Source organism: Bos indicus x Bos taurus, chromosome 3, assembly GCF_003369695.1.
Source record: "Bos indicus x Bos taurus breed Angus x Brahman F1 hybrid chromosome 3, Bos_hybrid_MaternalHap_v2.0, whole genome shotgun sequence".
In the NCBI taxonomy this organism is placed as follows: Eukaryota; Metazoa; Chordata; class Mammalia; order Artiodactyla; family Bovidae; genus Bos; species Bos indicus x Bos taurus.
In genome coordinates, this window is record NC_040078.1 from 80,655,540 (window position 1) to 80,668,068 (window position 12,529).

General features: G+C 41.9%; 1 protein-coding gene across 3 annotated transcripts in view; it reads left to right on the plus strand.

Moving 5' to 3' along the window:
- Positions 1-12,529, plus strand: part of JAK1 (Janus kinase 1) — a 256,351-nt gene that overhangs the window by 197,330 nt on the left and 46,492 nt on the right. For all 3 annotated transcript variants that reach the window (XM_027537017.1, XM_027537014.1, XM_027537015.1), the window contains 2 exons: positions 5,527-5,725; positions 9,618-9,741. In XM_027537017.1, the coding sequence (XP_027392818.1) occupies positions 5,527-5,725; positions 9,618-9,741 (323 nt within the window). The remainder of the gene's footprint in view (positions 1-5,526; positions 5,726-9,617; positions 9,742-12,529) is intronic.

Here is a 12,529-nt window from a genome sequence, read left to right on the forward strand (position 1 = left end):
TTTTTCATTTTGCAGTGTGTCACAGACATCTTTCAGCCATTGGTTCAAATAGGTTTATATCACCTTAACAGCCTCTTTTGAGGGAGGTCACCATTATCTTCATTACCTCCACCATAGTTTGACCCCGGGGACATAGCAGGAAGGGAACACAGCTCCACTCATCAACAGAAAATTGGATTAAAGATTTACTGAGCATGGCCCTGCCCATCAGAACAAGACCCAGTTCCCCCCTCAGTCTCTCCCATCAGGAAGCTTCCATAAGCCTCTTATCCTTCTCCATCAGAGGGCAGACAGAATGAAAACCACAATCACAGAAAACTAACCCATCTAATCACATGGACCACAGCCTTGTCTAACTTAATGAAACTATGATCCGTGCCATGTAGGGCCACCCAAGACATCCAAGGTCATGGTGGAGAGCTCTGACAAAATGTGGTCCACTGGAGAAGGGAACGGCAGACCACTTCAGTATTCTTGCCTTGAGAACCCCATGAACCGTATGAAAAGACAAAAAGATAGGACACTGAAAGGTGAACTCCCCAGGTCGGTAAGTGCCCAATATGCTGCTGGAGGAGAGTAGAGAAATAACTCCAGAAAGAATGAAGAGATGGAGCCAAAGCAAAAACACCATCCAGTTCTGGATATGACTGGTGATGGAAGCAAGGTCCAATGCTGTAAAGAGCAATATTGCATAAAACCTGGAATGTTAGGTCCATGAATCTAGGCAAATTGGAAGTGGTCAAACAGGAGATGGCAAGAGTGAACGTCAACATTTTAGGAATCAGCAAGCTAAAATGGACTGGAATGGGTGAATTTAACTCAGATGACCATTATATCTACTACTGTGGGCAAGAATCCCTTAGAAGAAATGGAATAGCCATCATAGTCAACAAGGGAGTCTGAAATGCAGTACTTGGATGCAATCTCAAAAACAACAGAATGATCTCTGTTCGTTTCCAAGGCAAACCATTCAATATCACGGTAATCCAAGCCTATGCCCCAACCAGTAATGCTGAAGAAGCTGAAGTTGAACAGTTCTGTGAAGACCTACAAGACCTTCTAGAATTAACATTCAAAAAAAGATGTCCTTTTCATTATAGGGGACTGGAATGCAAAAGTAGGAAGTCAAGAAACACCTAGAGTAACAGGCAAATTTGGCCTTGGAGTTCAGAATGAATCAGGGCAAAGGCTAACAGAGTTTTGCCAAGAGAACACACGGGTCATAGCAAATACCCTCTTCCAACAACACAAGAGAAGACTCTGCACATGGACATCACCAGATGGTCATCATTGAAATCAGATTGATTATATTCTTTGCAGCCAAAGATGGAGAAGTTCTATACAGTCAGCAAAAACAAGACCGGGAGCTGACTGTGGCTCAGATCATGAACTCCTGATTGCCAAATTCAGACTTAAATTGAAGAAAGTAGGGAAAACCATAGACCATTCAGGTATGACCTAAGTCATATCCCTTACAATTATACAGTGGAAGTGAGAAAAAGATTTAAGGGACTAGATCTGATAGAGTCCCTGATGAACTATGGAATGAGTTTCGTGACATTGTAAGAGACAGGGAGACAAGGAGACAGGGAGCAAGACCATCCCCAAGAAAAAGAAATGCAAAAAAGCAAAACAGCTGTCTGAGGAGGCCTTGCAGATAGCTGTGAAAAGAAGAGAAGCAAAAAGCAAAGGAGAAAAGGAAAGATATACCCATTTGAATGCAGAGTTCCAAAGAATAGTAAGGAGAAATAAGAAAGCCTTTCTCAGTGATCAGTTGAAAGAAATAGAGGAAAACAATAGAATGGGAAAGACTAGAGATCTGTTCAAGAAAATTAGATACACCAAGGGAACATTTCATGCAAAGATGGGCTTAATAAAAGACAGAAATGGCATGGACCTAACAGAAGCAGAGATATTAAGAAGAGGTGGCAAGAATACACAGAAGAACTGTACAAAAAAAGATCTTCACGACCCAGTTAATCATGATGGTGTGATCACTCCCCTAGAGCCAGACATCCTGGAATGTGAAGTCAAGTGAGCCTTAGGAAGCATCACTACGAACAAAGCTAGTGTAGGTGATGGAATTCCAGTTGAGCTATTTCAAATCCTAAAAGATGATGCTGTGAAAGTGCTGTACTCCATATGTCAGCAAATTTGGAAAACTCAGCAGTGGCCACAGGACTGGAAAAGGTCAGTTTTCATTCCATTTCCAAAGAAAGGCAATGCCAAAGAATGCTCAAACTACCGCACAATTGTGCTCATCTCACACGCTAGTAAAGTAATGCTCAAAATTCTCCAAACCAGGCTTCAGCAATACATGAACCATGAACTTCCAGATGTTCAAGCTGGTTTTAAAAAAGGCAGAGGAACCAGAGGTCAAATTGCCAACATCCGCTGGATCATCAAAAAAGGAAGAGAGTTCCAGAAAAACATCTATTTCTGCTTTATTGACTATGCCAAAGCCTTTGACTGTGTGGATCACAACAAACTGTAGAAAATTCTGAAAGAGATGGGAATACCAGACCACCTGACCTGCTCTTGAGAAACCTATATGCAGGGCAGGAAGCAACAGTTAGAACTGGACATGGAACAACAGACTGGTTCCAAATAGGAAAAGGAGTATGCCAAGTACGATGTATATTGTCACCCTGCTTATTTAACTTAAATGCAGAGTACATCATGAGAAACACAGGGCTGGATGAAGCACAAGGTGGAATCAAGATTGCTGGGAGAAATATCAATAACCTCAGATATGCAAATGACACCACCCTTACGGCAGAAAGTGAAGGGGAACTAAAGAGCCTCTTGATGAAAGTGAAAGAGGAGAGTGAAAAGTTGGCTTAAAGCTCAACATTCAGAAAAGGAAGATCATGGCATCTGGTCCCATCACTTCATGGCAAATAGATGGATAAACAGTGGCAGACTTTATTTTTTTGGGCTCCAAAATCACTGCAGATGGTGACTGCAGCCATGAAATTAAAAGACGCTTAACTCCTTGGGAGGAAAGTTATGATCAACCTAGACAGCATATTAAAAGCAGAGACATTACTTTGCCAACAAAAGTCTACCTAGTTAAGGCTATGGTTTTTCTAGTAGTCATGTATGGATGTGAGAGTTGGACTATAAAGAAAGCTGAGCGCCGAAGAATTGATGCTTTTGAACTGTGGTATTGGAGAAGACTCTTGAGAGTCCCTTGGACTGCAAGGAGATCCAACCAGTCCATCCTAAGGGAGATCAGTCCTGAATATTCATTGGAAGGACTGATGTTGAAGCTGAAACTGCAATACTTTGGCCACCTGATGTGAAGAGCTGACTCATTTGAAATGACCCTGATGCTGGGAAAGATTGAAGGCGGGAGGAGAAGGGGATGACAGATGATGAGATGGTTGGATGACATCACCAACTCAATGGACATGAGTTTGAGTAAATTCCCTGAGTTGGTGATGAACAGAGAGGCCTGGCGTGCTGCAGTCCATGGGGTCGAAAGAGTCAGACACAACTAAGTGACTGAACTGACCTGAACTGAACAGCCTCATAGTATTCTTTTGTGATGATACTCTTAATTTTGTTTACTGAGCCCTCTCCTGTTGGACATTGTATTTTCTTTTTCTATTTCAGATGGTCCCACATCTTCTACATATATAATTATGAATTGCCTGATTATATTTTTACAGTAAAAGGGTATAACACCATCTTTGAATGCTTCCCCTGCTTTGTTCAGAGTCTTAAAGAGAAAGGTTTTTTTTATGTTATGAAGCAGCCTTGAGCTACTGTTTTTTCATCTCTTATTTTTCATTGGAGGGTAGAGTTGGAAGCCCAGTGCTGGGTTTTAAAACCTTCTTTGATAGTTGATCTGAACCTTAAGATGAGTACGAGCTTATCTTTCTGCCTGGTCTTTGAAAAAATTTGATCTTCAGATTTACTTTGGTGATTAAACAAGTAAAACCAAATGCCTCTTAATTTGTGGCATTGAGGAGTATCTGGTTTGTGTCCTTCCTGTAAGTATCTCTTCACCAGGGCAGCTAACAGACTAAGCACAGGAATTTGACGAGAAGAATTGCCAGTGGCCCTCCTTCTGTAACTTGTGTTGGGCCATTCTGCAGGCTCTGTACTAGGCACTGGTGGTACAGAGATGGGCGACATGGACCTTGTCCTTAAGGACCTCATAGCACGTGGGAGTGAGAGAGAGACAGACATTTGAATAAGAGGATGGTAATTCAGTGTGCTCAGTGCAGTGTGGTGAGTTTGAGAGAGGGCATCTAACTCAGGAGATGGGGAGGTGGGATGGAGGTTCAGTGGAGGCCTCCTGCAGGAGGTAATATCCAAGCTGAGTTCTAAAGAAAATTGAAGTTTGCCATGAAAGGGATAAGGTGCGAAGGTACTCCTGGTGGAGGATCAGCCTGAGCAAAGGCAGGAAAATGAGAAAAATTACATTGGTTGTGGGTGGACTAGGGGGTAGGTAATAGGAAGATGGCAGCTTTGTGGATTTCAAGCCTGAAGTAAGAGACTGAGGGTGATGTGAGATGAGTCCTGTGAAGCTAGCTGGCCAGGTGAGGGAAGGCCCCTATAGGAGCTTAGAGTTGGTCTCTAGATTAATGGGGAGTCTTTAGAGGGTCTGATGTGTGCTTTGGGGGCAAAGTGAAGGTTGGCTTGGTAGGCAGGAGGAAAGTAGGAACCTGGGGTCAGAGAAGTTAGTTTGAGGCCTTTGGTGTTGGGGTGAGGGGGAGAAAGAACACATAAGGCTTTCTCTAGTTTCCCCCTCTTTTCTCTCTGCATCCAAGGTTAAGTTACTGAGGTTGGCTCTTTGATTCTAGTTTCTGTCCCCACTAAGGGGCCTCAGGTGAGTAACTTATTTGCAAACTTCTCACCCGTGGGTTCTGACCTTTGAAAGCAAGGCTTCTGGCTCACATTCTGGTGCCACAGAGTGCAGCCCATTGACCTCCCCGTCTGTGGGGTGAAGGGGCCTGGCTGCACTCATTAATTCTCATGACCTGTCCATGTAGTTTATGAACACGAGTCCGTAGTCCTTTTGTGTGTACTGTCTCAGAGCCAGCCCCGAGGTAGATTCTAGGGGCATGAAGATAAGTAAGGATAGTTAATGCCCTCACTGAGCTTGTCATTTACTGGGAGATAGACATAAAATTAAAAGGCAGTATAATTTGTGCCAGTAGGTCTAGTGGTAGCAGGAATATTAGTAACATTAACATCAGTGGTTCCAGAATGAGACACATTTTTCAGCTGTAACTTATGTGGAAATAGAGAATATAAATTTAGGTCATGTCTAAATCACTCTGGTTTTTGAGAATATGGTATTACAATAATTTATTCATTAGAGTACATAATTGATGACCTTCCATGGTTGCTCCTGCTGTAAGCTCCCATGCATTTGATTTTCATGGAGGGAAGGAGCAGGAGGGAGGTCCTTATCTAATACCATATCTTTCTACTTGTTTCCCTTCAAAACACTCTTTGACCAACTTTTAGCACCTAGAATGACCATGTAATCTCATTTTCCTTCCACTCCAGTATCTAAATATAAAAGAGGACTGCAGTGCCATGGCTTTCTGTGCTAAAATGAGGAGCTCCAAGAAGGCGGAGATGAATCTGGAGGCCCCTGAGCCGGGGGTGGAGGTGCTCTTCTACCTGTCGGATAGGGAGCCTCTCCGGCTGGGCGGTGGAGAGTACACGGCGGAGGAGCTGTGCATCCGGGCGGCGCAGGAGTGCTGTGAGTACCAGCAGCTGCCCAGGGCCCTAGCAGGGCCTGGTCTCTGCCCCTGGCAGCTCCACTGGGGGAAAGAGGAGTGGGCTCGGGGGCTCAGCTGTTCTGCCCAGCCTCAATCACTGACTGACATTCAACCTTATGCCGGTGGATTAATTCTGAGAATTTCACTTTTTACTGTCTTCACTGCAACGTGACTTATTCCTTCTCTGTCACTAATGGGGTCTGAGAAAATGATGCTTAGTTTTCTAATTTCCCCTGTATCTATGAAATTGGAATAATGTCAGCACTAAATGAATAAAGCACAAAGCTACAAGCTCAGTAAGTACCATCTCTCAGTATGTTAATAATTTAAAACTTCTGAAAAATGTCATCTGTCCTTATGCTGCCATGGCCTGCCTCTTTTGTGCCTGACACCCACCTCCCTGCCCCAGCAATATCGTGATGCTAAATTGAAGTGAGAAGTTAAGTGTCACTTTGTGGCTTTGTCAGCTTGCCAAGTTGTGAAAAGGAAGGACAGTGAAGCTGTGAACAACACAATCCTTTTATATATATATATATATATATATTTTTTTTTTTTTTTTTAAGTGAGACTTGTCTTACTAAAGTTAGCCCATTGCCCTCAGAAGGTGGGAAGCCAAACTAACAAAATAAAGCCCTTTTCATTATCCTTTAAACTTGGGGTCATTGGCAGTTTTTGCCTACCTGCTTTTAAATGACAGGTGAAGTTAATTGATAGAAACTGAAAGGTCTAATCCACTTGGAGCTTGGTGATGGTTGTACAGCTTTGTAAATATATGAAAATTCATTGAATTATACACTTAAAATGGGCGAACTTTTTGGTAATGCAAATTTCAGTAAAGCTGTTTTTAAAAAATCAACTCATTTCATCATGGTGGATTCACTAGCTATGATGGCAGGTAGCCTGATCCGTTGCTTTACTTACATCATCTTTATTCCTCAGAGCAACTCTGAGGATTATTACAATGGGGGTAGCGGGGGGATTGTATGGCTGTTGCCAGAATAAGCTACCTTGTCTCAGAGCCAGCCTTGAGTTAGGTTTGTCTAGAAAACCCATTTTCTTTCTGATCTGTCTTTCTGCTTAAAATTCTTTAAATACCAGAGTTCAAATAAAAGGGGAGAGGTTGGTGTGACAGCAGCTTTAAAAGTATTTGTAATTATTAATAGCCAAACAACTAGATGTAGATTGGTGGTTCTAAGACATTTTTAAAAACATTTTTCCCCCTTTCTCTTAAGATTTGGTTTATGGTGTTTATTCTCTTAGACAAATGTCTTGCCATTAGCATAGCAGCTTTAAACCTTAGTTTGTTAGCAAGGATCGTTTGTGCAGAATTGTCAGGCTGCAGTTAGTGAGAGGTTGAGGAATTGCTGTTACAAGAGGTAAGAGGGAGAGCCTGTGAATCTGAAGACAGACTCAGCCCCTATATCCTGTTACTCTGAGCTCAGGGTCAGTTTGGGGCATCAGTTTTTAAGCCCAGTCTGTAGAGGATGCGGAGAAGGCGATGGCACCCCACTCCAGTACTCTTGCCTGGAAAATCCCATGGACGGAGGAGCCTGGTGGGCTGCAGTCCAGGGGGTCACTAAGAGTCGGATACGACTGAGCGACTTCACTTTCACTTTTCACTTTCATGCATTGGAGAAGGAAATGGCAACCCACTCCAGTGTTCTTGCCTGGAGAATCCCAGGGATGGGGGAACCTGGTGGGCTGTCATCTATGGGGTCGCACAGAGTCGGACATGACTGAAGTGACTTAGTAGCTGAAGAGGATGATTATTAGCTTTTGTAACCAACTCAGGGGATTGTTGCAGAAATTAATATATGAATATGAAATACCACAGATTCTTGTAGCTTTTATTATTATTATGGTACATGATGTTTTGGGGGCAGTATTCTCATTTTTTACCAATATGCTGCTGCCGCTAAGTCGCTTTAGTTGTGTCCAACTCTATGCAACCCCATAGACGGCAGCCCACCAGGCTCCCCCGTCCCTGGGATTCTCCAGGCAAGAACACTGGAGTGGGTTGCCATTTCCTTCTCCAATGCATGAAAGTGAAAAGTGAAAGTGAAGTCGCTCAGTCGCGTCCGACCCTCAGCGACCCCATGGACTGCAGCCTTCCAGGCTCCTCCGTCCATGGGATTTTCCAGGCAAGAGTACTGGAGTGGGGTGCCATTGCCGTCTCCGTTTTACCAATATAGATAGGATAGAGTTTTGTTCTTTTATCTCTCATGATTTTACCTCCCTCGGTAGCTCTATCTGGATTTGAATGCCAGTCTTGCATTTTACTAGTTAAACAACCTTGAATCAGACTAAATCTCAGAGTTTCTTTGTAAAATGGCAGAAATAATAGTTAACCACAAGAGGTATTAGGAGAATTAAAAGGTAGTAGATGTAGAGTATGCTAGCCTGATGCCTGATACTAAGTCCTCAGTAAATGTTGGTACTATGTAGGTATCTTTGATCTTCTTTTTTTAAGTAGTGATATTGTCTGAATCAGACCTGGGATAGAATTGTAGACTTATCTGTTTGATTACAGATAAATTACGCTTCAAATACGTGTTTCATATTCAAATATGGATATCTATAAAGAAAAGCTGGGTTTCCAGAGCAGTCCACAGAAGCCAGTTTATGAATGAAAATCCATTGTTTACCTGAAATATAGTCCTAGTAATACTGGATCCAAAAGCCATTTACCATAGTTTCCAATGGAAAATGCTCTTTGAAGTTTAGCTCCATCTTCTCTGCTACATGGAGTAGTGTGACTCTGAAGAAGTAACTCCCAAATAACTTGAGAAACGGAAGTTGAGGTATTCAGCAGAAGCATGAAGAAGCCAAGAAACCTGTAACTACTTAGTGTATGCATAGGAGAGAGTCCCTGCCTAGCTGGGCAGGGTCCGTGGGGGCCCCCGTCAGTGTCCATCTCTCTCCACGCATCTGCGTTGGGAATCAAGTGCCAGCTACCTCATGTCCCCCCCGCCCTCCTTTTTTTTGTTTGCCATACAAGTTCATTGTATCTTTGTTTGAGGCCTGACCACACATGAAAATATCAACAATAATTGATTATTTGTAATCATTCTCCCACCTTCTCCCACACTTTTAGATTACAGGTGTGTGTAATTTTAATCATGGGCTCAGAAGTTGAGTGGAAAGGTACTTTCCTGGCTTCGTCGTCTCCCTAATCTCTTCTAACATCCTTGCATCAAAGGAGGTAGTTAGTTGAATAGGGAGGCAAGGCCACCTGTGGTCAACAGTTATGCTCTTGCTAGTTGGCTACTAGTAAAAAATACTTCAATAACTATACAGAGTACTTTAAAAGTGTATAATGGTAATAGATTTTAATCACTTTGGTTATTTATTCCAACACACAATTCACACACTACTGCCAGGAACGTATTTGCATGTTTAATGTGTAATCAGAGTATGTTAGAACTGCTTAAACACAGTTTAGGAGTGTAGGAGATAGATCAAGGATTTCTCAAATTCTAAGAGTGCTTCTCACTGTGATTAGCAAGGTGGAAAACAGGTGGAGTCTGGGACTCTCTCAGATGGCCTTTTTTTCTTTGAAGCAGAATTTGGTAAGACTGTCACAGACACTGTAATGAGAAATACTATTAGACTTTTATTTTTAAATGGTTTTTTACCTGGTTTGCCAGGCGCTATAGTCCATATTCCTGGGGAGCCATAATTTTTTATTATTATGTTTAAAACTGCCTGATTGTGCATGGTTCAAGTTGTATTTAGCTCTAAGAGGATGCAAATATGACCTGGATTCTTTTTGAATGAGAGAATTGCTGGTCTTTGCATATGTGGTGCTTTGGAAAAAGATGGCCAGATCTCTCTGTCTTTAATTTTTTTGATCCATTCTTTACTTTTCCCCAGGTATCTCTCCTCTGTGTCACAACCTCTTTGCCCTGTATGACGAGAACACCAAGCTCTGGTATGCTCCGAATCGCACCGTCACTGTCGACGACAAAACGTCACTCCGGCTTCACTACCGGATGAGGTATGGTGCCTGCCCGTCTCCCTTGTGCAGTGGCGCCCGGCGGTTAGCCTGGAGGCCTGAGTCACTTACCAAGAGGCAGTGTAGTCATTTTTGTAATCTGTAAGTTTTGTATTTGCTTGCTGTGAGAAAAGACTTCTTCAGTATTTGGAAAACAATTCAAGATGAGTTTGATCACCTTCCTCTGCTGCATTTTAGAAAAGAAATCATTAAAAAGCAGAGGGTATTTTGAATAGAATTAGTACCTTACAGCAGAGTTTTTCATTCAGCGAATTATGGTTATGAGTTTAATTTAGGGAGTTATGACCAGAAATTTTTTTAGAGAGAGAGATGGATGAGAATAGATAATATCAGCATATATACATAACCTAAGAATATTGTTTTTATTTTTATTTATTTATTTATTTTTAAAGAATATTGTTTTTAGATCTGTAGTTTGAGATTAATCTGTATGTTCTAGGTCATGGTATAATAAAATGTTTCTTAATATATAATCCGTATGTATTGGCTCGTTGTATAATAAGGTGTTTCTTACTAGAGAGCTTGAGAAACACTGCTAAAGTGGAGACCTAGAAATCCTAGCTTGGTCTTGTTCTAAAGAGGTAGGTGTTTCAACCCACTGCCTGAGGACTTTGGTCTAGTGGGGCTATAATTTTTCTTCTAGTGAATATTTTATCTTTCCTCCCATATTGTAGACTTTGTGAAATGTCACATAGTCTCCTAAGGTGGCATAGTCAGTACTTCATCACTATAATCTCTTGAGTTTATAAGCATGTTTGAAATGTATGTTGAATTGGAAGTATGTTTATGAGATACTAGTTAACCACAAGCTTCCCTTTAGCTCAGTCAGTAAAGAATCTGCCTGCAATGCAGGAGACCCAGGTTCGATTCCTGGGTTGGGAAAATTGTCTGGAGAAGGAAATGGCAACCCACTCCAGTATGCTTGCTTGGAGAATCCCATGGACAGAGGAACCTGGAGGGCTGTAGTCCATGGGGTCACAAGAATCAGACACAACTTAGCAACTAAACCACTTACCACCAGTTAACCATAGGTTCACAATGTATTTAGCAGAGAAGCTAATAAATAGGGTGAATCCTTTTTGAAAAGAATCTTAACATACCCAGAGGGGATTAAGTCAGTGAGTTGGCTCAGGTGCTACTGGAATGCAGGGTCATGTAGAACAGCCTGGGGATCTCAGAGGCTCTCCACAGTACCTTTACTGCTATTTCCATTGATGGGTCAGTAGAGTTATTACCATTCTGCAGTGGCTGGGTGTTTTTCTCAGCGGAAGCTGAACCAGATGTACGTTCTTTGATAAGCATCCTGGGCTGACTTTTCTCCTCCCTCCTCACTCACCCTCGGTCTGACCTTGAGAGGTGTGTGTCATGAGAGATTTCATGCCCCAGGTTTAGGGAAATGTTCGTCCCACCCAGCTGAGCCTTCTGGCTAAATTTGGATTTATTTTTCAGAGTGTAATCCTGTTTCTGTGGCCTGGGGGTTGGCTCTGCAACCCAACATTGAAGCATGTATTTGTAGCTCGGAGTCTGGGAAGGAGGCTTGTCACTCAGTTCTAGTTCTTTCCCTCTAGGTTTTTAGACTCAGATTCTAGAATGATAGAATATGGGACTTGGAAGGGACTTGAGTTTGCCTGATTCAGCTCTTCCTGTTTTTTAGGGGGAAACTGATGTCCAAAAAAGACAAGTGAGTTACTCAAAGTTACATACATAATGACTCGTTTTGTTAGCACTAGAATCCTCTTGGTTGGTCATGTGAATGCCTCATGATGAAAAGCTGTCTTTCACAGCTCCCCATTTCTGTTGGGAATTCCCAGGTGGTACTAGTGGTAAAGACACCCACCCCAACCCCCATCGCCAGTGCAGGCAATGTAAGAGACCCAAGTTTGATCCCTGGGTTGAGAAGATTCCCTGGAGAATGAAATGGCAACCCGCTCCAGTATTCATGCCTGGAGAATCCCATGGACAGAGGAATCTTGTGGGCAACAGACCATGGGGTCTCACAGAGTTGGATACACACACACACGTTCCCGTTAGCTGCCAGGAAGTTCACGGCTGCCTCAATTTCGGCAGCTTGACTTTGTACCTGACATTGCGCTTCAACAGGATATTGCCTTGTTACCACAAACTCTTTGAACTTGGAAAGATCCCACCCTAAGCTAAGACATTTGCATTACAACAAACTATATAATTTTGAAACCTCATCATCTCACCACTAAAGAAGGTGTAATATGAAAATAAATGTTGGTGACTATTTCAGTGGAATCCCAGCTCTATTTGGGGCAGTATTTTTGTATTTTAATTATAGTTTTCTGCTTTCAGATAATTTTTTAGCTATCGTTTTATGATTTAGCTTAATATAAGACAAACATATTCTTTATTCCTTTTAAGAAAATCTAAATGAATTTCACTATCCATTAGTCAGATTCTATAGAAACCTAAAGAGAGTTTGTTGTATATAATATCTGTACATAAGCTTAGACTATGTAATCATCTGTAGTATAATTTTCTCAAAAACTTACAAGGAAGGCATATCTCTCATTGATGGGTCTATCTGTCTGATAATCCCTTCCTCCCTCCTTCCTTCCTGCAGTATTCTTCCACATCATTCTGCAAAGGAATATAGTCCATTATCATACTACATTTATTTAGGTCATCCTTAATTTTTTTCCATTAGCATGTTGTAATATCAGGAATTGGTGGCCCAGGTTTAATAATTAATTATGAAAGGAGTGTACAATTTCTATCTTGAGGGTACTTACTGGTTTAGTCTTAA